The sequence below is a fragment of the Sminthopsis crassicaudata genome, chromosome 2, assembly GCF_048593235.1.
Source record: "Sminthopsis crassicaudata isolate SCR6 chromosome 2, ASM4859323v1, whole genome shotgun sequence".
NCBI lineage: Eukaryota > Metazoa > Chordata > Mammalia > Dasyuromorphia > Dasyuridae > Sminthopsis > Sminthopsis crassicaudata.
The window spans coordinates 19,612,159-19,635,558 of NC_133618.1; the positions used below are offsets into that span (position 1 = coordinate 19,612,159).

General features: G+C 43.2%; 1 protein-coding gene across 1 annotated transcript in view; it reads right to left on the minus strand.

The window, feature by feature from the left end:
- SLC4A5 (solute carrier family 4 member 5) overlaps positions 1-23,400 on the minus strand; it is a 111,785-nt gene that overhangs the window by 24,360 nt on the left and 64,025 nt on the right. Inside the window, exons 5-10 of the mRNA XM_074285473.1 lie at positions 15,529-15,689; positions 13,118-13,273; positions 9,749-9,847; positions 5,446-5,501; positions 2,078-2,235; positions 1,142-1,229 (exon numbers count right to left, since the gene is read on the minus strand). Coding sequence (XP_074141574.1) covers positions 1,142-1,229; positions 2,078-2,235; positions 5,446-5,501; positions 9,749-9,847; positions 13,118-13,273; positions 15,529-15,689 — 718 coding nt within the window. The remainder of the gene's footprint in view (positions 1-1,141; positions 1,230-2,077; positions 2,236-5,445; positions 5,502-9,748; positions 9,848-13,117; positions 13,274-15,528; positions 15,690-23,400) is intronic.

Sequence of the window (23,400 nt, forward strand, 5' to 3'; positions counted from 1 at the left end):
GAAGCACAGCCTCTTGGGTTTAGATTCCCACCCTGTTCTCTGCTTTTTGAGGGAAGGTTCTGTTCTCAATGGCTGAAATCTACTTTTCTCTTTATTGTTATTGGGGGGTCAGGTATTAAAAAAATACTAGTTTAACAATCAAATCACAGTGCTAATTTAGGCTCAGCCATCTATGTGGCCCCTCTTGGGACTAAAAATGAAGAGGGTGCACTAAGAGGCCTAAGGTCCCATCAGGTGCTACAAATCCTGTTTCTGGGCAGGTTCTCATAGTTCCATATGATCAGCCAATGGCCATTCGATCAGCAAAGACTCTTCCTATGCTCTGGGATAAATAGTCATGCTGACCTCCCCATTTTACAGATGCAGAAACTGAGGCACAGAAAGTAGATTAGCAATGTGACTCTTTGTATCCATGTTGGAGGCAGGATTCAATTCAACAAACATTTGTTATAAGGCTATAATGTATGTACTGTCTAGAGATACTAAGACAGACTGATAAATAAATAGCTCTGCTCAAGGAGCATTACTTTTTGTTGGGTAAATAAATACAGCTTCTACATTGAGATGCTCATGAAACATAAAAAGTTAGAACAAATCTTCTTGTAGGGAGGGGCATCTGAGTTGAGCCTTGAAAAAAGTGTTAGATTCTAACTAATTAATCAATAAGCATTACTTAAGTGCCTATTATGTACCAGGCACTCTCCTCAGAGTCACTGCAGGCACGTGGAACAATCTGTGCAAAGGCAGAAACGTGGAGTCTGGGCGAGTGAGTCTGGCTGGACCAAGTGCACCAAGAATAAGGCTATGCGAGTCTGAGCTCCCTGAAGGCTTCTGGGAAGTACCTGGATTTACCTTTGCTGGGTTCTATGATGAGTGGAGTGCATCAAAGCCTTCAGCTTTCTCCCCTCAGCCTTGCCTTCCCCCAACCCTTCAAACCACTGAAATTTCCTGGGAAAGTTGACAGATGATCACTGGAGATAGGTAGGTAGTTGAAAACTATTGATAGCTTTCAGGCCCTCGGCCTTTGAGACTCCCAGCCTCCCTTCTCTCATTACTAGCTCTGGCATCCTTCTCCTGCCTTCGGTTCTGGCCCAGAGTCCCTTTCCCCAGTTCTCCTTCCAGCCTGGGTTGGGCTACTTACATCATCAACCATGAGAGTAGCGATGGCCCGGCCGATTTCATTGTAGGACTTGGCTTTCCCATGAGGGCCGAGGAGGATGAACAGGAATCTGGGAAGAAGTTGAAGAAGAAGGACAACAGCTCACATTACTGCACTTTTTTTTCCCCCTGAGGCTAGGGTTAAGTGACTTGCCCAGGGTCACACAACTAGGAAGTGTTAAGTGTCTGAGACCAGATTTAAACTCGGGTCCTCCTGAATTCAGGGCTGGTGCTCTATCCACTGCACCACCTAGCTGTCCTATTACTGTACTTTTCTATCCACAAAACACTTTCTTATCAACAAGTGGTAAAGGTGCTGGCTTTTTTATTCCCATTTTGTTGATTAGGAAGAGGAAAAATAAGGAGGAGTGGAGATGTTTTGGATACAAAGAAATGTCTTTTTTCCCTAAATCTTATTATGCTTCAGCTGACTCTTTCTGACCCTTCAAATTTATGTTTGTTTAACTCTTTGGGTTATAATTATATAGGGACCTCCCAGGGCAGGAAGCTCTCTCCACTAATGCAGATTGGCACTTTTTCTGCAATCTAGTCTTAGAGAGGCACTGGGAGCATGTCAAAATGAAGAGCCTTGCCCAGGACCTCACAGCCAATCTATGTTTGAGGCAGGATTGGACCCAGACCTTAGATCAGCTCTGTCTCCACTACATTATGGATAGACATGTGCTGCTTAGATTTTTTTTTTTTTTCATCTTTAGCATCTTTAAGAGACAGTTGATTTCCACTTTATCTCTCTCCATCCCTCTGTGTCTTGGACCCGACTGATTCCTTCAGCCTCTTCAGTATTCCTCTGTCAGGGTCTGATCTGAGATCCCGAGAGGACAGTGGCCTGCTGCACTTTCCAAGGACCTGACTGAGTGGCTACCACTCCAATGGGGTGGTTCCTTACGTGATCACTCACCTAGTGGGAACGGGCACCTCGGTCACACCTCCCAGCATGGTGGACTGGATGAGACGGACAAAAGCGACAAAAGGTTGGTCTAAGAAGTCGACCTCTCCCACCAACACATTGGAAGCTTCGGAGTCCTTGGGAATCTTCTTCATGAATTTGTTTTTCAGCTGTTTGGGAAAGATAAGACAACAACATCCTACTTGCAACCAGGATGCCTCACCTTAGACCTCATCACTGGGACACAGGAACATTGAGCCTTCATCTGGCTCCTGAATCCTGTAATCTAATTCCCCTAAGTGGCCTCTTATCCTCCCTCTTTCCTTATTCCTTCTGTTCTATTGTCTCAGCTTGTGCCTTCACTGTGACTTCTGGCTGCTCCGCCATTTTGATTTTCCTGTCCAACAGCCCCACTACTCTATTCATAATTACTAGGTTCTTTGCTCCTTTCCCAGGAAGCTGATGGCTCAACTGATGTGACCTTCTTTTGGGAAGCTCTCCCTCATCCCTCTTAGTGTTGTATGTAAACCCCCTCCTCCATTTTTCTAGCATTTACTTCTCTGAAAAATGTTGTATCTCCTAAGTGACCAATGCATTTACTGGGTATTCACTATGAGCCCACCACCAGTGGAGCGCTGTGGATACAAAGAAAAGAAAACCAGAAGGTCCTTGCCTTTTGGGGGCAAGAAAGAAGAAGACACCCTGGAGATTTCTGTTTTTTCATCTTTGTAGTTCTAGCACCAAGAAAGGGATCTTCATGAATTAGAATCTCCACTATTCCTTAGATGGAGGAGCAGACTGGCTTCTGCTCAGTCCGGGCCCCTTGGCCAACTCACGGCTTTACTGAAATGGTTGATGGGCCAGCTGCCTGGTTGGCATCAGAATCCATGTATCAACATGGGGAAGGGACCTTGGGGGAAGCAGCTTGGAGGAAATCAGGATCAGTGCCAGGGCAGTCTCGGTGCTGACATGGCTCCAAATAAACAAGGGCGGGTATCAACAGGAGCTGCCCAACATCAGCATTGCTGAAAGTCTCTGCAGTGAGCGTAGCCAGCCGATTTAGGATTCAGTGAGTGGTATTTATTTCAGGTGTCAACCCTTCCTACTGCAATCTCTAACACCAGCCTCCTTGCACAAGACTCATTATCTCCTGACTACGGGATTTTCATCAGCTGGCACATGCCTCCCGGGTGAGGAACCTCTTTCCACTAATACATGTTGGCACTTTCTCTCCCTCCCCATTTCTGCTTTCTGCCTTCTTTCAAGTTCTGGACAAATCATCTATTTTTTAATAGTTGTCTGGAAACTGAGAGGTTAAATCAGGGGTTCTCAAACTATGGCCCGCAGTCCACCGGGTTATGGCCAATGGGCTGAGGGGCGGAGACAGAGTGTGAGCTTTTGTTTTTATGATAGTCCGGCCTCCCACAGTCTGAGGGACAGTGAACTGGCCCCCTATTTAAAAAGTTTGAGGACCACTGGGTTAAATAATTCTCTTAGGGTTCCAGATAGCTAGCAACTCACTTCACTTCTGCCTGCCTCAGTTTCCTTATCTGTAAAAGGAGGATTAGACTATACTTCTAAACCCCTTCTAAGACAAAATCTATGACTCTGAAGCAGTTTCTCCTAATACTTCTACTAGAAATGCTTCCTGAGTCCGGCTCATTGTATGTACTTGCAAGTTGATAATTTCATTTTAAAGAATAAGTGTTTCAGAGTTAGAACACATGTAGTCCAAACCATTCTCTAAAGGAATCCCCACCAAAACACACCCACCAAGTAGCTTTCCAGTCTCTGCTACCTTCAAGGAGGGGGATTCTCCCACCTCTGGAGGTGCTGTGTTCCATGGCTCTACTCGGGATTTCCTCCCTAATCTTAAATCTAAATCTGCACCTCTCAAAACTGGTATTTAGCCATACCCCAATTTCAGGTTTTTCTTTGATTCCCGCCTGCATCCCTCCCCAGAGTACCAAGTTCTCAGGCTTTCTCCTCTAACAAATTCTATGTTGCCGCTAGTTCCCCCTGTGACCACCAGGGGGTGCTGAGAAACCTAACTCAAGCATCATCTCTTGCATCCCAGTGGGCTAGACTTGGTCCAGGGCTCGGAAGGACAGGAAGCATCTTTGCTTCTCTAGCTCTGTTCACCCCTCTCCTCTCCTGCTCAAGGACTTGATGCCCCCTCCTGCTTTCAGACTGTTTTTCCCCCATGATCTTTCCTGCCTCGGTGTGTCCCCATCTCAAGGCACGGCCATAGCTCCCATTCAGGAGCTCCAGCACCTGGGAAAGGAAATGTCTTCCCATTCCCTCCTCCTTCTCTCGAGGATGGACTTTCTGGTCGTGCTGCTTAGAGGGAAGCCAGTCCTCGATGCAGGCCGTCATCCCCTCACGCCTCTGTTAATGCAACGGCTGCTGAGGTGGAGGAGAACAACGGCTCCCTTCCTCAAGTTTCTCCTTGCTTTAGGCCATTCTCTACTCAGCTGCCAAGGTCATTTTCCTAATTCTACTCCCTCAGCTACATGTGTCCCCTCCTCACCTCCAGGATCAAATGGGAGCTCCTCTAACATAACCTGTGCCCTTCCTCCCTTTCTGGGCATCTTGTGATCCCTCTACATTGACCTCCTTGCAGTCACCCCAGGCCTTTGGTCCTCACTCCTGGAATGCTCTTCTACTTCCTTCCTAACTCAGTTCAAATCCCATCTTGTACAGGAGGCCTCCTCCGAGAGCCCCGGCAGCTGAAGCTGGCCCCTCTCAGAGCGCCTTTTAATGTCAGTTGTTCCCCTGCTTTGCCTTTCTTTGTATTTCTTGCATATTTTGAGGGAAGTGCCTAAATAGTCCCTTGTTGATTGACTGACTCAGCCAAATTGGCCAACCTGATGTACATCTCCATCCTGTATACCTCTCTGTCTCTCTCTCTGTCTCTTTCTGTCTCTCTGTCTCTGTCTCTGTTTATTCCTCTCTTCCTCTCCCTCTTGTCTGTCTGTCTCTCTTTGTTTCTCTCCCTGTTTCTTTGTCTCTGTCTCTGTTTATTCCTCTCTTCCTCTCCCTCTTGTCTGTCTCTGTCTCTCTCCCAGTTTCTTTGTCTCTATCTCTCTCTGTCTGGCTGTCTCTCCTCTCCCCCTTCTGTTTCTCTGTGTCTCCTTCCCTCCCCCCATCTCCATTCACATATATATGTATACACACACTTATATTTTGTGGTGACACATCTGTATACATGTATCCTGGGTAAATGTGAGTACTTTGAGCAGGAGCCGTCCCATGGGTCTCTGCGTTCCCAGGCCCAGCACAGAGCCTAAGAAATGTTTCCTGAATTTCCTTAGCCCCTCCTCTCTCAGCCCTGGGGCTTCCCCAACTTTCCCCCTCAGTTCCGAGGCTTTGCAACGCACCTGATTTGGGTTGGGGGTGCCCGAAATATCATTCATGCTCCGGCTCTGGGCGTGACCTGAAAGAGAAGAAAATCAGCACTTCTGCAGGCAAGGGAGTTCCTCTAATCCTGGGGTGCCACCAGGCTTTGGTCAGAGGAGGGAGATTCCTCCCATCACCAAACATGCTTGTAGCCGGTCCCTTTTGCTCCTTCTAGGAACGTGAGTGGGGACCAGAGTGAATATCGTGGATTAGCCATCAAGGTCCCCTCAACCCAGCAAGGTCAGGAGCAGTGGGCTAGCGGACACAAGCTAATGCTGCACTCACTTAGCAGATGGAGCTCATAGGATGGCTTAGAACGTCAGAGGAAGTCACCTTGGGAGACAGAACGCAGATCGGGAGAGCTGAGAGGGACCTCAGATTATAGAAAACAGACCGGGAGAGCTGGGAGGGACCTCAGATTATAGAAAACAGACCGGGAGAGCTGGGAGGGCAATTAGCACATAGAACCCAGAATGTTGGAGTTGGGAGGGAACTACATAGAACATTAGAAACCTTACAACACAGAATACAGAACGATGGCATGTAGAATGGCCACATTGGAAGGAAACTTAGAATCTTGGAATCTTGGATGATTAGCATTGGAAAAGGCCATAGTTCATAGGGCAGTGGGATGGTGTCACAGTGGGCATGGTGCTGAATCTGAAGTCAGGGAGACTCATTTTTCTGAGCTCAAATCTGACTTCAGATACTCACTAGCTGCAAGAGCCTGGGCAAGTCACTTAAATCTGTTTGCCTCAGTTTCCTCATCTGTAAAATGTGCTAGAGAGGAAATGACTGACCACTTCAGTACTTTTGCCACAAAAACCCCCAATGGGGTCGTGAAGAATGGGGCATAATTGAAAATGACCGAACAACTGTGATAGTGAAGTGGGCTGATTTTTAAAAGTGGCTACTTCAATTTGGGTTGTTTCAACGCCCATCTCTCTACCGTCCCACCCTCCTGTGCTGCAGGTTTTCATGAGCAGGTTCAAGGACCACTAACTATCCTGGAGCCTGAGCCGGGGATGCCGCCTGTAACCTTCCTAGCTCTTGCCAACTCCCAGGCTCAACCGAAGCCCAAGGACCCCCACCTAACCCCGAGCTCCTGCTGGTGAAGAAGCCTTTCCTGTGGCCTCAGCCAGCTTCCTGCAGCCTCACTCAGCTTCCTGCTTTGTCTTTTGCCCTGTCCAGAATATTTTCTGGACCATCTGTGATGATTATTCCTCTCTTTTAGGGCCTTTTCTAGGATGAGCCAGAGCTGAAGCCCAAATCTTTCCTGCTCCCTCCTTAATTTCAGGGATAATCAGCACAAAAGAATTAGATTATTTTGCTTGGCTCCAGAAGGCTGAACCAGGAACATCTTGGGGGGGGGCAGAGGTTGCTAAAGAAGGGGTAGTTTTGGCTGGAAGTCAAGAAAACACCCTCCACTGAGAGCTGTCCCGGGACGAACCGGGCTGCCTCAAGAAGGGATGAGCTCCCCGTCCCTGGAGGTCTTCTGCCAGAGACTGGCCGATCACTTTTTTGGGGGCATGTTACAGGGAGGCATCTCACTGGTGGGCTGTTAGGTGGTTATTGAGGGTCCTTTCCCAATAGAAACTTTCTGAAATGCTGTTAATGTGGCCACGTTCCCCCCAAAGGGGGGTTAAGGCAATGAAAAACACATGCTGGGTGTTCCAGCCCTAAACCTGCTGTGAGCTCTGCCGGTAATTCAGGTCAGCGATTTATTTTCTCTCCCCCAGAATTACATGGATTCCTTTTCCCGAACTTCTGAGAGTTCTCTTTGGCAGAGGGAAGGCCGGTCTGCACGAACCATATTTTTCTGGCAGACAGGAGATGGCCTAGTCACAGGGGCACTTACACAAAGGCCTTTTCCCTCATTTGATTGTTCTAATCACAGCCACCATTTACTGAGGATTGATGTCATTCTCCCGGGGAGCTGAGAGACCCGGGTCTGCAGCTCCGTCCTAAGGATGGAGGCCCTTGCCCATGTCTAGGGTTCAAGAAATGCTTGGTTGATTGATTCATGTTATTTGGGCACTTACCCATCTCATTCTGCTTTGGATCATGGTACTCTTAGCACTTGTCTCATTTTTGCTCCCAAACTGAGAGTAAAGATTGTGTTTTCTTCTTCTTCTTCTTCTTCTTTCTTCTTCTTCTTCTTCTTCTTCTTCTTCTTCTTCTTCTTCTTCTTCTTCTTCTTCTTCTTCTTCTTCTTCTTCTTCTTCTTCTTCTTCTTCTTCTTCTTCTTCTTCTTCTTCTTCTTCTTCTTCTTCTTCTTCTTCTTCTTCTTCTTCTTCTTCTTCTTCTTTCTTCTTCTTCTTCTTCTTCTTCTTTCTTCTTCTTCTTCTTCTTCTAATTCTTCTTCTTCTTCTTCTTCTTCTTTCTTCTTCTTCTTCTTCTTCTAATTCTTCTTCTTCTTTCTTCTTCTTCTTCTTCTTCTTCTTCTTCTTCTTCTTCTAATTCTTCTTCTTCTTTCTTCTTCTTCTTCTTCTTCTTCTTCTTCTTCTTCTTCTTCTTCTTCTTCTTCTTCTTCTTCTTCTTCTTCTTCTTCTTCTTCTTCTTCTTCTTCTTCTTCTTCTTCTTCTTCTTCTTCTTCTTCTCCTCCTCCTCCTCCTCCTTCTCCTCCTCCTCCTCCTCCTCCTTCTTCTCCTCCTCCTTCTCCTCCTCTTTCTTCTTCTCCTTCTCCTTTTCCTCCTCCTCCTCCTGCTCCTCCTTCATCTTGTTTTTCTTTTTGTGAGGCAATTGGGGTCAAGTGACTTGTGCAGGATCACACAACTAGGAAGTGCTAAGTATCTGAGATCAGATTTGAACTCAGGTCCTCCTGACTTCAGAAGACTATGTTTCTTTATTGACTGATTGACATTTAGATGGACTCCAGTCCAGTCCATGTCCAGTCCAGAGCCTTGGACATGATATGTGCTTAGGGCCTTCACTCTCTCCCTTTGTCAGTCTATTTTGCATAACATTCTAAAGAATCCTCTGTCTGCTTCAGTGACTCCCTATTGGTCCTTGGATTTGATATAAATTTCTTCTCTTTCCTTTTATCTTTCTTTCTTTTTGTTTTTGTTGAGATCATCTTGCCCAGGGTCACATAGCTAGCAAGTGTCTGAATCTGGATTGGAACTCAGAGCCTCCTGATTCTAGGGCCAGTGATATTCCAAGGTATCCATTGCTCTACCTTTTAGTATATGTTTCTAAAACTGACATTCAAACCCCTTCAGACCCTTACCCAAACTTTTTAGACTTATTTCAAGTTTACTTCCACCATAGATTTTGCGTCAGTCCAATAGAACTATTTCATTTTCCGCCATCTCGCATTTGTGTTGACTTTCTCTTATAGCAGGAACATGCTCCCCCAGCAGCTGAAGGACCTTTTCATGTTAAGGAAAGATGCAACTTGTTCTTTAACCCCAGAAAGTGGAGCAAGAAGCAGGGGGGCCGTGGCAAAGAGGCCATCCTGACCCCTCAAAATGTGCTCATTGTTTTTCTCTTAGAAGCAAAAGATGAAAACACCCCTTGCTTGTCCCTCCTTATTCTTTGATTCTCCCCAGATCCAGGCAGACCATCCTCTAGGCTCTCCCATGCGTCACTTCCTTCTGGGCTAATCCAACCTGCCTAGAAAGGCCTGGAGAAGGCTTCTCAGCACTGAGTTTTCCTCATTCATCAGTCTGGGGCTAATCCTTTGAACAGTAGCCCAAAGGGACAACCGAGGAAAGCCAGAGCCTGGCCCCTTGCAGGGGAGGGAGGGAGCACCATTCAGGTGTCTCAATTCTGCTGTTTTATGCAGTTTTCGAGTCAATGTTGTCATGAAACACTCAACAGTGACGTGTTTAATGACATCGCAGACCAACTCTTAGTGCAAAGGGAGTAATAGAGAGCATTTGGTATAGCCTGTACCTGTCCAGAAAACCCTGCTACCATCCTCCCAGAAAGTGGCCATCCAAGCTCTCCTAGAGGAACTCCAGGGGGTAGCTCCTGGAGAAACCCTGCTCCAATTGGCAGGAAGCGTTTATTTACCTCCAGCTAAGTTGTGTCTCCTTGTTGATGAGCAGCCCTGGGCCTGCCCCATAGGGCCAAACAAAGCAAAATTGCTCCTTTTGAGCTCAAGGCTTGGGTCAAGATGACCTCAAGTAGCAGCTGTGGCCCGGGGGCTGCCTCGCTTTGGGCACTACTTCTATTTCCTTTGATACTCCTGGGGATGCTGGGTAATGCTGCCACAACATCCCCTTAGACACCGAAGCTGGCACTGACACAGTGGCTGGCCAAGGCTAGAGAGGCACTTACGCAGTCGGCCATAGTTGGCATTCTGTCTGGTGCGCAGGTCCTCAGTGGAGTGGTGCAAGTTGGGGCCAGCTGCAGCAGGGCTCCGGGCCGGGCTCCGGTCTGCAAGAGGGACAAGAAGCCTTGGTGAGGAGGGACTGATGGATCCTGCTTAGCTGAGTCATCTGCGTTGGCCAAAGGACACATTTTTGCACTCTTTGGGAAAGGGAGACTGGCGATGAATATTGATAGATTGTAGGGGAAACTTTTATCCTACTCCAGTGGTATGGGCATAATCATCCAGATCTTGGATCAGGAAGGCTCACATCAAATACATAATTTAAAAGATTTCTTTCTTTCCTTCCTTCCTTCCTTCCTTCCTTCCTTCCTTCCTTCCTTCCTTCCTTCCTTCCTTCCTTCCTTCCTTCCTTCCTTCCTTCCTTCCTTCCTTCCTTCCTTCCTTCCTTCCTTCTTTCAATTCCCTCCTTCCTTCCTTCTTTCCTTTCCTCCTTCCTTCCCTCCTTTCTTCCTTCCTTCTTTCATTCCCTCCTTCCTTCCCTCTTTCCTTACCTCCTTCCTTTCCTCCTTCCTTCCCTCCTTCCCTCCCTCCTTCCTTCCTTCCTTCCTTCTTTCATTCCCTCCTTCCTTCCTTCTTTCCTTTCCTACTTCCTTCCCTCCTTCCCTCCTTCCTTCCTTCCTTCCTTTCTTCCTTCTTTCCTTCCTTCCTTCCTTCTTTCATTCCCTCCTTCCTTCCTTCTTTCATTCCCTCCTTCCTTCCCTCTTTCCTTACCTCCTTCCTTTCCTCCTTCCTTCCCTCCTTCCCTCCCTCCTTCCTTCCTTCCTTCCTTCCTTCCTTCCTTCCTTCCTTCCTTCCTTCCTTCCTTCCTTCCTTCCTTCCTTCCTTCCTTCCTTCCTTCCTTCCTTCCTCTTCCTTCCTTCCTGCCTTCTTTCCTGCCTTCTTTCCTTCCTATCTTCTCTCTTTTCTTTGTATCTTCTTTAATAATAATAATTATCATAATTCTCAGTCACATTAACTGATATGCTAATAGAATCATAGATTCAGGACTGGAAGGGACTTTAAAGACCATTATATCCAACCTCCCCGTTTTACAGCTGAGAAGCCTGAGGTATGGGGAAGTTAAGTGACTTATCCCAGATCTCAAAGCTACTAAATGTCTGAGGCAAGATTTGAACCCAAATCCTCCTACTCCAAGTGCAGTGCTCTCCTCACTGTGCCATGAGTAGGTTTAAAAATTCTCCTAAGAGCCTGGGCAGAGACTAGTTCTAATCTCATTACTCTATGCTGAAAAGTAATATGTTTTCTTAAAAAGTATACTTCATTTCAAGCACTTCCCTGATTCAAACCGACCTTTCTATGCTCCATTTATTCAAATGAATGAGGTTTTACCATCATACGTTTTCTTTTTAAATTTTTTAAAAAATATTTTATTTCATAAAATATTTTCCAATTACATATAAGAAAATTTTAAACACTAATTTTTAAAAAATTGTGTTCCATATGCCCAAGGGACTATTAAACTTTGCATACCCTTTGATCCATCAGTCTCACTACTGGGTCTTTGTCCCAAAGAGATCATAAAAAAGGGAAAAGTACGTATATGCAAAAATGTTTGTGGCAGCCCTTTTTGTAGTGGCAAGAAACTGAAACTGAATGGATGGCCATCAGTTGGAGAATGACCAAATAAGTTATGGTGTATGAATGTAATGGAATATTGTTGTTCTATAAGAAACGATGAGCTTTTTTGAGAAAAACCTGTGGAAAGACTTACGTGGACTGAATGCCAAGTGAAGTGAGCAGAATCAGGAGAACACTTTATGTAATAATAACAAAACTGTCTTGATGATAAGCTATTATAGATTTGGCTCTTCTCAGCAATGCAGTGATCCAAAGCAAGTCCAATAGACTTGGGATAGAAAACGCTATTTGCATCCAGAGAGAGAACTATGGAGACTAAATGTGGATTGAAGGTAGATCATAGTCTAGTATTTTCAACTTTTTGTTTATTTGTTTGCTTTTTTTCTTGTGTTTTTTCCCTTTTGGTCTGAGTTTTCTTACACAGCATGAGAAATATAGAAATTTGTTTAAAAGTAGTGGACACATATAACCTATATCAGATTATTTACTATCTTAGGAAAGGGGAAGTAAGGGAAGGAGGGAAAAATTTGGAAAATAAAATCTTACAAAAATAAATATTAAAAACTATTTTTATATGTATTGGGAAAAAAATAAAATGCTTTTGAGGAAAAAAAATAAAATAAAGTTTGGAGAGTGCAAAAAAAAATTGAGCTCCAAATTCTCTCTATGTTGTATCCCTTTTGTAGAGGGCTGAAACTCCAAAAAAGTATGCTTGAATCAGACAATCAGAGCACTTAAGGCTACCTATTTGATGTGAGACAATGACTCTATTAGCATATGTTTGGATTAATGGTTCTTCTCACTGTTGGTGTGGGATGATTGTTTGCTGTTAAGCATAGGCAAGGATCAGAGGGCAGAGGGAGAGGGGTCAGAGAGGCACTTGGCCGCAGGTTGAGGAGGAGAGAAGTTGGTGACTCCAGACTCCCGAATCCAGGATTGTTTGCCTGCCTCTTTCACTTCTCCCCCTAAAGACTAAGAACTTTAATTTATCCTGACTCTGGCTGACCCCGAGGCCCTCCAGGGAGATACCCCATACTCTGTAACTCTATAACTTCCATCAGCAATATGATACCGATTCTCCACCAGCATACATTTTCATTTCGTGGCTTTCCTAACAGGAACTCTATGCAGTGATGGAGGTACATAGATGACATCACTCGGGTGGGATGCTCCACTCCCTCTCTGTCTTATCTGGGAAGGTAGAAGGGGCCAATCTCTGCCATTGCTTGGTTATCCCTTCGGTCATGGGCTATCTGAAGTCTCTGTCCAGGAGTTAAGCTCCGGCTGGGGTGGCTGAGTGGGAATGAAGTGACTGAGGAGTGATGGGGAGTGAAGCCATACTCCATGGAGGAGGGAGAGTGGAAGAGTGTATTTGGAAATGTGAGGACCCAATATGGACCCTATATGGGACAGGGATGAATAAGGACAGGCTTAACTTGAACATTTCCTGGTCTCCACTGACCCAGTGTCCCATAGACCTATTTTTCCCATCATTCATCAGTCCTTCTTTTCCTACTTAGACTGCTGACTATTCTTGTAAATTAAGAGGGAGCACCCAAGGGCTTTGCCAGCTCTCTGGAAGGTGTTCTGGGTTGGAGAAAGGGCTGGTTCCTTGTATTCTCTGGACCATCCTCTAGATGGTCCATGGTGACCACCAGAGACATTAAGGCTGAAATTCCCCTCAAGTCAGGGCTGACCTTGGCTATCTCTCCTTGATTCTTAAGGGTCCAACTTACTGGAGGTGGACGAGACTGATTTTCCGATGTCTGCCAGTGAGCGGTGAATAGGTTTCTTGGTCTGGTGCCGATGTTTTCTCAATAGGACATAGGAGACTCTCTCTCTCAGCTCTGGCTTCAGAAGTCCATCTTCTATTTGCTTCTCAACAACATCATCTGACAGAGAAATAAACATCCCCACCCAACGTCATTGCCTGATTAGAGGAGGCAAAGGGTCTATGACTCTCTCCCTGTGCCCCAAGAAATCTTGGAGAGAATATCATTGGGTGGATGGAAGAAGAAGAACAGAATTGGCCAAGTCCCGACAATTGTCTCCACTTCCCCCAGCTCTCAGGTGAATCAGTCATGTGTAGTGATCTAAGGGAGAGGGCAGGGCAGAGCCCCAAGGTCTGGGTTCAAAACCTGGCTCTGCTGTTTGGAATCTTGGCCAAAGCATTCCCAAATATAGACCTGGTTTCCTCCTCTGAAAAAGAGGAGTTTGGACTAAATGATTTTAAGATGATTCCCTACTCTTCATTCAAGTCTTGGCTCTACTATAATTACCTGTATGGTCATAAGCAAAAGGCCTTTCTGAGGTTCTGTAGTCAGTCAAGAAGCATTTATTAAATACCTACTGTATGCTAAGCATTGGGGACATGAAAAAAAGGGACAGACTTTTAAGAAGGAGACAACATGCAAGCACTTTATGCACTAAACCAAGTAGAGCTGAGCTCATTTGGAGAAAGCACTCAGGGGAAGGCTCTTTAGCATTAATTTCAATGGAAAAAGGGTTCTTGAAGAAAGTGGGAAATGGCTGAGCCTTGAAGGAGACCAGGGAGCTAGAGGGCAAATTTGAGGAGGGAGAGATAGCCTGGGAAATGCTCAGCATTGGGAATCAATATCTGGTTTGAGGAAGAGCAAGGAAGTCAGTCATGGACTGCAGAGGATGTGGGAAGGTATAAGGTGGAAAAGAAAGAAGTCGGGTTATGGTAGGAAGGAAACAGAGAAAAGAAATAAGCATTTATTAAGCACCAACCATGTGCCAGTCTATGTATTTTAAGATATCTCACCAACCCTAGGAGATAGGTGCCATCATTATCCCCATTTTACAATTGAGGAGACTGAGGCAAGCAGAGATTAATGACTTGCCCAACTGTTCAATGTTCAGTTGGCATCATCAACTGGCCTCCCAGCCCTTATACTACACTGCACCTGTAGTATTATGATTAATGTAGTGAAAACAGACGAGATGAAAATCTGGGCGTGAGGGGAAAATGTCAAAGGTGACAATGTGAAGAAATATATAAAAATGGATTCTAGAAAAGCCCTGTGATGTGAACACTTTATGTTCCAAAAGAGGCTGGAGAGCTCTTGAATTTACATCAAGGCACAGGAGTTTATCCCTCCCTGAAAGGTGGAGGAGGGGGGCAGGAGAGAGTGAGCATTTATATAGCACCTACTGTGTACCAGGCACTATTTGGAGTCCATATATTTGTTTCCTAATCCCCCAGTTGCCATCCCCACTGGGATCAGCTGCAGGAACCCAAACCATTGAACAATATGGAGAAGACTTAGATGGGCAAATATCATTTCTCCCTTGAAATAGTCCAAGGGCTGTCATGTGGAAGAAGGATGAGCTAACCTCACTCTGTTTGGCTTCAGAGGACAAAGGAGAAGCAGGGGAGCCAAACTTTGGCTAAAGATAAGGAATACATGTAGATACACTTGCTGTTTAATAGGAGCTGCTAATGAATTTGCATCATCATTGCCAAATTTCAGAGACATAATTAAGGTGGGGCAGCTGGAGCTTTGCCTCCAGCACTGAAAATTGGAGGGAGCAAAATTTTTAAATAATGATTTTAATAGATTGTGTGATTTTCAGATTTGTTCCATTTACATTTTGACAGTGTGTTCATTCCTTCAGGAGTCTAGAAACTTGTTAGCTTAATTAATTCAGTTAGGAAGCCGCCATATGTTGTGCTCTCTCTAATCCACTTTCTAGGCCTTGTACCAGATGAGCGCCTCCCTAACCTGGCCAAACCTGCTCTTCTGGGGCGAGGCGCCTCAACAGCAGTCTTCAGGTATTTGAGGGTCTCCCCTCAAGGTGTCAGGACTGGAAATCCTTCCATCTGCAGAGAAGTCTATATCCAGAATCTCCTGTTCCTTCAGGGGTCTTCTCTTATAACTGAGCTGGGGCAATATTTATTTAGAGCCACATGCCATTTGGTGCTGATTACTCCTGATGCCAAAACTGTGACCTCTAACCCCAGAACAGTGACCTCTAACCCATCTGATCCAGTTTCCTTCACCAGAGACACATGAGGATCCAGAGAGGCAAGAAGATTTGCCCAAACCTCCTTCACAAGCGGGGAGATGACCAATCCCACAGTCACCTGAGCAATAAATGGGCAGTTTGATCGCTTCTCTCATACCTATGATCTGTGGCAAGGAGCATCCATCTAGATCCAGGAGCACAGTTCCAGTCTGCAGGCAGGTTCGGAGTTCAAACAAGCTATGCAGAGACAACGTTGACACATGGGGCTTACTCCATCGCTCACCTCCTTCTTCAACCTTCTCTTCAAACTTTACCCACCTAAAAGGAATAAGGAGGAAAGTCAGTGTGGACAGGGCTGGGATTTGGGGCAGGTGATATGGAGGCAATGGACACTGGGCTCTGGGGGCTCTGTGTTCTGGGGTCAGAAGCAAAGGAGCGCATAGAGATTTTTCACACTTCTCCAAAAGATCTCTGCAAAGATTCTGAAAAATCTCCCAGACTTGGAATCCAAGGTTGTTCTTGCTCAGAGTCTATGACATGTTTATCAAACATGTGTGACGGACTACTGCGCCGAGCACTGGGAACACTGAAACAAGCAAGCAAAATAGTTCTGCCCTTAGAGAGTTTATGCTCTATTGAAGGAAGATGACACATCAAGGGGAGCTGGAAAGCAGGGTGGTGTCCACCCACCTCTGCTGTCGGGGACTTGAAGGATGCTGAGAAAGATTTGAAAACATCTCTATAGGTCCCTCCATAGGGGCTGAAATTTACAAATGAATGGTCCTCTGGGCTGAAGAATTGAAGTCCCCCCTAATATAAATGTGATCTGGAGGGGAAAACATTGAGCCAGAGATCCCTAAATATTATTTTTTGGTAGTAGTGGCAAACTTTTTATTTTATTGATGCCTTGAGATTATTGGCTCTTGAGGGGGACAAAATTAAAACTAAATATTGACAATGTAGATGGTTGTTTTGGGCACCACAAAAAGGAAGGGATACTTTTTAATATGACTTTTACTTGATGTCCATGTTAATAGTAACTAAATTACAAAAAAGAAGGAATAACTAGGGATGCTTTTTAGTATGACTTTTACTTGATGTACATGTTATTAGTAACTAAATTACAAAAAAGAAGGAATAACTAGGGATACTTTTAAATATGACTTTTACTTGATGTCCATGTTAATAGTAACTAAATTACAAAAAAGAAGGAATAACTAGGGATACTTTTTAGTATGACTTTTACTTGATGTACATGTTATTAGTAACTAAATTACAAAAAAGAAGGAATAACTAGGGATACTTTTTAATATGGCTTTTACTTGATATACATGTTATTAGTAACTAAATTACAAAAAAGAAGGAATAACTAGGGATACTTTTTAGTATGACTTTTACTTGATGCACATGTTATTAGTAACTAAATTACAAAAAAGAAGGAATAACTAGGGATACTTTTTAATATGGCTTTTACTTGATATACATGTTATTAGTAACTAAATTACAAAAAAGAAGGAATAACTAGGGATACTTTTTAGTATGACTTTTACTTGATGCACATGTTATTAGTAACTAAATTACAAAAAAGAAGGAATAACTAGGGATACTTTTTAATATGACTTACTTGATGCACATTTTATTAGTAACTAAATTACAAAAAAGAAGCACTATCTAGGGATACTTTTTAATATGACTTATTTGATGCACATATTATTAGTAACTAAATTATTTACCATAACTTATGGTCAAGAAAAGTCATGTATATAATGAGAAAGGTGAAAAACTTGTGGAAAACTCTAGGTGTGTATCTCTGGACAAAGTATATTCCCTCTCTGGGACATAATTTTCACATGCAAAATTAGACCTGTTGGCCTTAAAGGTTCCAGGACACAGAGGGCCAACTTTCAAGCTTTTTCTACTCTTCAAGGATTTGTAAACACACAAATTCTTATTGGTGAAGAATTCATCCCTGTTCCATAGCCAGAACCTCTTCCATTAAAAAAATTTTTTTTGGTGGTCTGATTTCTAGTATTCAGATCATTCATCCATTTTGCATTTATGTGATGTAAGGCACTTGCCTAAGCCCATCCTCTGTCTAGCTGCTTTCTAGTTTTTCCAGAAATTCTTATCAGATAAGGAGCTCTTTCCTAGATAATTTATATCTTCATGTTTATCAAACTCTGGGTTGGGTTTAATGCTTTTCAATTCTTGTCTCATCTTTTTTTTTTTCCTCTTTAGATCATCTTTTCTAAAGTTTTCATGATTCTAGCTTTATAATAGAAGGTTTTAGTCTGGAAAAGCTATTCTGTGGGAGTTATTTATCTTTAATATAACTGAAACCCAAAAGGTTAGGGGTCACATTTGGAACACCACTTTCATTTTGTTTTTCGTGGAAATTGAAAATGCTAAAGTCACATATTTTTAAAAGCAAGAACATGAAGCCTAATGGTTTAATCATTGCCAATTACATGGGAATAGATGAGAATCAGTCACATTTATTAAACAGCTGCTATGTGTCAGGCACTGTGCTAAGCACTGGAGATGCAAATATGGAAAGAAAAAAAGATAGAGAAAGAAAGAAATGGATATAGAGATGGCACCAAACAGAAAAGAAGGGAATGAAACAGAAAAGAAACAAGAAGAAAAGGAGTTCAATAGGATTTGAAATGAGGAATATGTTTCCTCATATATCTCCTGTTTATTACCTCATTTATGATGGTCAAAGATCATCTAGGTCACTAGGAACCTTAGAAATGAAGATTAGAGCTCATAGCTTAGGATTTTTAATAATCAAAACATTTAAAAACTCCAAATTTAACAAATGCAGAAAAGGAAATGGCAACATTCTCATATGCATAGCAAAACAGAATAAAGGGATTGATTGCACCTGGCATTTGACTTCCTTTGTGTGCAACTTACTTTTTTAAAGTTTATATCCACAAATTCAATATACCACTTTTAGAGCTGTTATTCATCTGTGATTCTGTCCTTCTTTCTGTTTTCTTCTTAGATCTTTAGAACAAAGATGGCCAAGGATTCCAATTATTGCCAATAATAATTCCCTGAAGTAGCTACATTACATTTCTGTATGGGAAGGAGTTAAAAGCCCCATCTCCACTCTTTAGATAAAACGTTTGTGAAGATTAATCAGCAGAAAAACATGTCTCATATAGAACTGGCACTTAATTAATGATTCAAAATTGATTGATTGCAAATTTGAGCTTTTGCTAGTCTTTCCAGAGTTATCAGTGTTCAAATGCGACACAGGCTTAGCCACTATTGCTATGGAGACACTTTGCTCTCTTGCTGGGTAGTCCTAGGTCCCTTGTATATCTTTATAATGTAATATTATTTTATATTTTTTGTAGATGATGATATTTTAGAGGATGATGGTATCTCTGGCCATATATTGGTTTTTAAATTAATTTTATAATTATAACATTTTTGACAATACATATGCATAGGTAATTTTTTTTACAACATTATCTCTTATATTCCCTTCTATTACGAATTTTCCCCTCCTTCCCTCCACCCCCTCCTCTAGATGGCAGGCATTTCTGGCCATATATTGACTTAGAAAACCACAAATTAACATTATCTATGTTTTGTTGTGTTATTTATTTTGTTAAACATTCTCCAGTTACATTTTAATCTGGTTTGGAGCCAGTTTGACACTTCTGATTTAAACCACAGCAGTTTCAAATTTGTGTAACAAACCGTTAAAGATGGGTTCTAATTTCAGTTGCTGGATCTACAGAGTCTTTCCAAGAAAATGATTGAAGCCTATTCCTACATGTTGTAGTCAATCAATGAACAATCATTTTAGTAAAATCCTGCTGTGTGCAAACTGCCTAGTTAGAGACCTTAGGTGTAGATAAAGCACAGTCCTATCATTGTGGAGCTTATTATATCTATCTACCTATCTATCTATCTATTTATCTATCTACGTACTTATCTATCTATCTATCTATCTATCATCTACTTATTTATTTATCTATCTATCTATTTATTTATTCATCCATCTATCTATCTATCTATCTATCTATCTATCTATCTATCTATCTATCTATCTATCTATCTATTTACCTACCTCCCTACTTATCTATCTATCTATCTATCTATCTATTTACCTATCTACCTCCCTACTTATCTACCTATCTATCTATTTATTTTGCAGGTGATTGGGGTTAAGTGGCTTGACGAGGATCGTGCAGATGGTAGCTATCTGAAACTGGATTTGAACTCAGATTCCAGAGCTGGTGCTCTATTCCCCTGCATCATGTAGTTTGCCCCCATTGTAGAATATATGGTTCAGCAGAAGGCTGAGTCAAGCTCAAATTACTCTAGTATGTAATGGTACATAATAGGTGCACCAGGTAGTTGTAGGACAAATATCTATGTGAGGAAGGGGGGGAAATCAGGGAAGTCTTCATGGAGAAACACTTGAATTCACATTGGGGGTAAGGAAAGGAGGCATAAAGAACAGTCTGGGTAGAGGAGGAAAGGCACAGACCATAGAGAAATAGAGAGAGCATACAGCCAGAGAAATGCATTTTGATTGATGGCCAGAGGGTAGAGAAAGGAGCAATAAGGGAAAGTTGGGAAGGTAGACAAATGCTGAATGGAGAAACCAGACAACAATAGATGGCAAAGAAAATGTGTGGTCCTGAAGGGAGTGGCTGGTGTTAAAGGGAAGAGAGATCTGGGGCCCTAGCTTGAGGATATATCAGTATGATGGAAGGGGTTCTCTCTCCACTCCCACCCATCTTGCCCCAAAGAACAGAGAATCCCTGAAGATGTTGCCAAACTTGCCAACTGATAGGGAGAAATTGAAGATCCAAGAGTAAAAGATTGATGGCCAAGCTTTTGGTTGAGATGGGTAGAGAAGGGATAAAGAACACAAGTAGTGGAATTATTCTCACTGAGGAGTAGGGCAGCCTCTGCCTTGGAGGCTGGAACAAAGGAGGAGAGGATGGGGGAAGACATAGATCTGAGGTGTGGAGTAGGGGAGAAGAGGGCTTCACAAAGTTGACCATTAGGATTGGGACAACTGAGTATGTTTGTAGGAAAGTGTCCAAAACTGCACTGGGGGCCAAATGGCTGAGTTAATGCTAGGAAAAAGGACTTAAAGAAGTTGCTGGAGAACTAGATTTCATGTCCCCTCTGATCCTAGAAAGTATATCACTGTCATTGCTCTGGAGTTCTCTCTGCTTTTGAGCTCTCTTCAGCAGAACAAAGAGGAGTAGCCCCCAATATTCCTCTCCTGACTCCCTCAATGCTTCCTCCTGTGCTGTGGATGGAAGTTCAACACAACTACCTTGATCTCCAAATCCTGACCCCTGCCAAGATGCTGTCAAACACTCCCATGCCCATACAAATTCCATACATTTCCCTGGGACACAGGAGAGACAACTTAGCAAGGTAAAAGTGAGCGTGCTGAACCTGACATCACAAGGATGTGGGTTCAAAGAGAGCCGGTGGGTCCAACCACCCACATAACCATGAACAAAAAGCCCAAATTCTGACCCTCGACTTATTTATGAATGGGGAGAATAATATCTATATTGTTCAAAAATATTGATTAAATGTATATCAAGTATTGGGCACATACTAGGCTTTGGGACAAAAAGCAACACAATCCCTGTCCTGAAGCAGTTGATCATCCCCAAGTGCCACTGCCTTAAACATGATGCTCAGTCTCCCAACTTTGTTCCTTACACGTGATGCTCAGTCTCCCAACTTTACACATGATGCTCAGTCTCCCAACTTTGTTCCTTACACGTGATGCTCAGTCTCCCAACTTTGTTCCTTACACATGATGCTCAGTCTCCCAACTTTGTTCCTTACACGTGATGCTCAGTCTCCCAACTTTGTTCCTTAAAGATGATGCTCAGTCTCCCAACTTTGTTCCTTACACGTGATGCTCAGTCTCCCAACTTTGTTCCTTACACATGATGCTCAGTCTCCCAGCTTTGCGCTTTTCTACTCACTCTCCCATGCTAGGAAGGCTTTACTCACTCCCTTCCATTTCTGGCTTCCTTCAAGATTCAGTTCAAATCTCATTTTCTACAAGAGGTATTGTCCTCCCTCCTCACTCACTGTTTTACATCCATAGATCTATGTCTATCTATCAATGTATACATATACCTATCTATAATTTGTACATAATTATTTGTATATTGTTTCCTCATCAGCAAGGGAACTCCTTGAAGGCAGCGATAGTGTTATAACTTTTTATGTTTTACTCCCAGCACTTAGCACAGTGGCTGGCATACAGTGGCAGTTAATACATGCTTATTAATGATGATGATGGAATAATCCCAATAATCTTGCATTTACTAGAACCTTCTAAGTTTGCAGAGCACTTTATAAATATTATCTTATTTTATTTTTACAACAACCTTGAAAGATAAGTGTTACTATTATTGTATGAACCTTACTTATACCTAGCCTTTGCTTGACCACTTCTGGGATGGGTAACTCTACTCCACAGTGGGCAGTTCATTATCAATTGATCACTGGACAGCATCAATCACTAGAAAAGGGGCAGCTGTGTGGCACAGTGAATAGAATGCTGTGCCTGGAGGCAGGAAACCCTGAATCCAAATCTGGCCTCAGACTCTTACTAGCTGGGTGATTCCAAGTTTCCTTATCTGTATAATGAGTTGGAAAAGGAAATGGCAAACCATTCTAGAATCTTTGTTGGGACAGAGGATAAGTGGAGTCCCAAGAAGGCATCTTTGTGATTATTTAGCCCTATCCTATGATTTTTTTTTTCCCTGAGGCTGGGGTTAAGTGACCTGCCCAAGGTCACACAGCTAGGAAGTGTTAAGTGTCTGATACCAGATTTGAACTCGGGTCCTCCTGAAATCAAGGCTGGTGCTCTATCCACTGCGCCACCTAGCTGCCCCCTATCCTATGATTTTTTAATAGGTGGTAACTTAGGTCAGATAATTTAAGGACAATGAAACAGGAAGTGTAATGAGTTTACATCTATCCTGAGCTGCGTGACCCACTCAACCCTGGCTGCCTCAGTTTCCTGGCTGCCTCAGTTTCCTGGCTGCCTCAGTTTCTTCATCTATAAAATGAATTGGAGAAGGAAATGGAAAACCAATATTTTTTTGCCAAAAAAATTCCAAATGGATTCATATAGTTGGACATGACTGAAACAACTGAATAACCATCATCACCATGATCTATTGGATGGAACACCAGCCGTGCATTTCGGAAGACTTCTACCCTCTGACCAATTCTATCCATCTTAGCTTCAAGAGTCAGCCCAAGTGCCACTGCCACCATGAAGTCTTCTCTGTCTATTCTGATACAAAAATGTTCTCTCCCTACTGTGACCCCCTTGCAATCTATAGCATACAATACTTAATTTGCATATGAGAAATAGTGTGACCTCTTGAGTAAAGAACTGATCTCAGAGTCAATAGGATCTGTGCACATGTGCTGTTTCTGACACATATGTCACCTGATCCTCTCTCATCTTCTTCAGGAGAGTGATCTCACCATCATTTCCACGGTTTAAGTATCAAGCTCTCCTTCTCTATTGGTTCCTTCCTCAATGCCTACAAACATGTCCAAGATTTCTCTCATTCTGGAAAAACTCTCTCTAGCTCCTACCAGATCTATTATTGTTTTTTTCTATCCTCTCTCTCTCTCTCTCTCTCTCTCTCTCTCTCTCTCCTCTCTCTCTCTCTCTGTCTCTCTGTCTCTCTCTCTGTCTCTCTGTGTCTGTCTGTCTGTCTCTCTCTCCACTTTTTCTCTCTCTCTTTCTCCTTCTCTTTCTCTCCCTGTCTCTCTTTCTCTCTATCTTTCTCCTCTTTCTCTCCCTGTCTCTCTTTCTCCCTTTTCCTCTCTGTTTCTGTCTCTCTTCCTGATTTTTCTCCTTCCTAGCTATCTGACTTTCCTTCTCATTTTTTGGTTGGATATTCATCCAGGTTATGTTTCTTACCTGTGAGTGTCTGCCTAAGCTCTAATCCGGGCCCTTTCTCTTCTCTCTTCTATCTATTCCATCCCATAC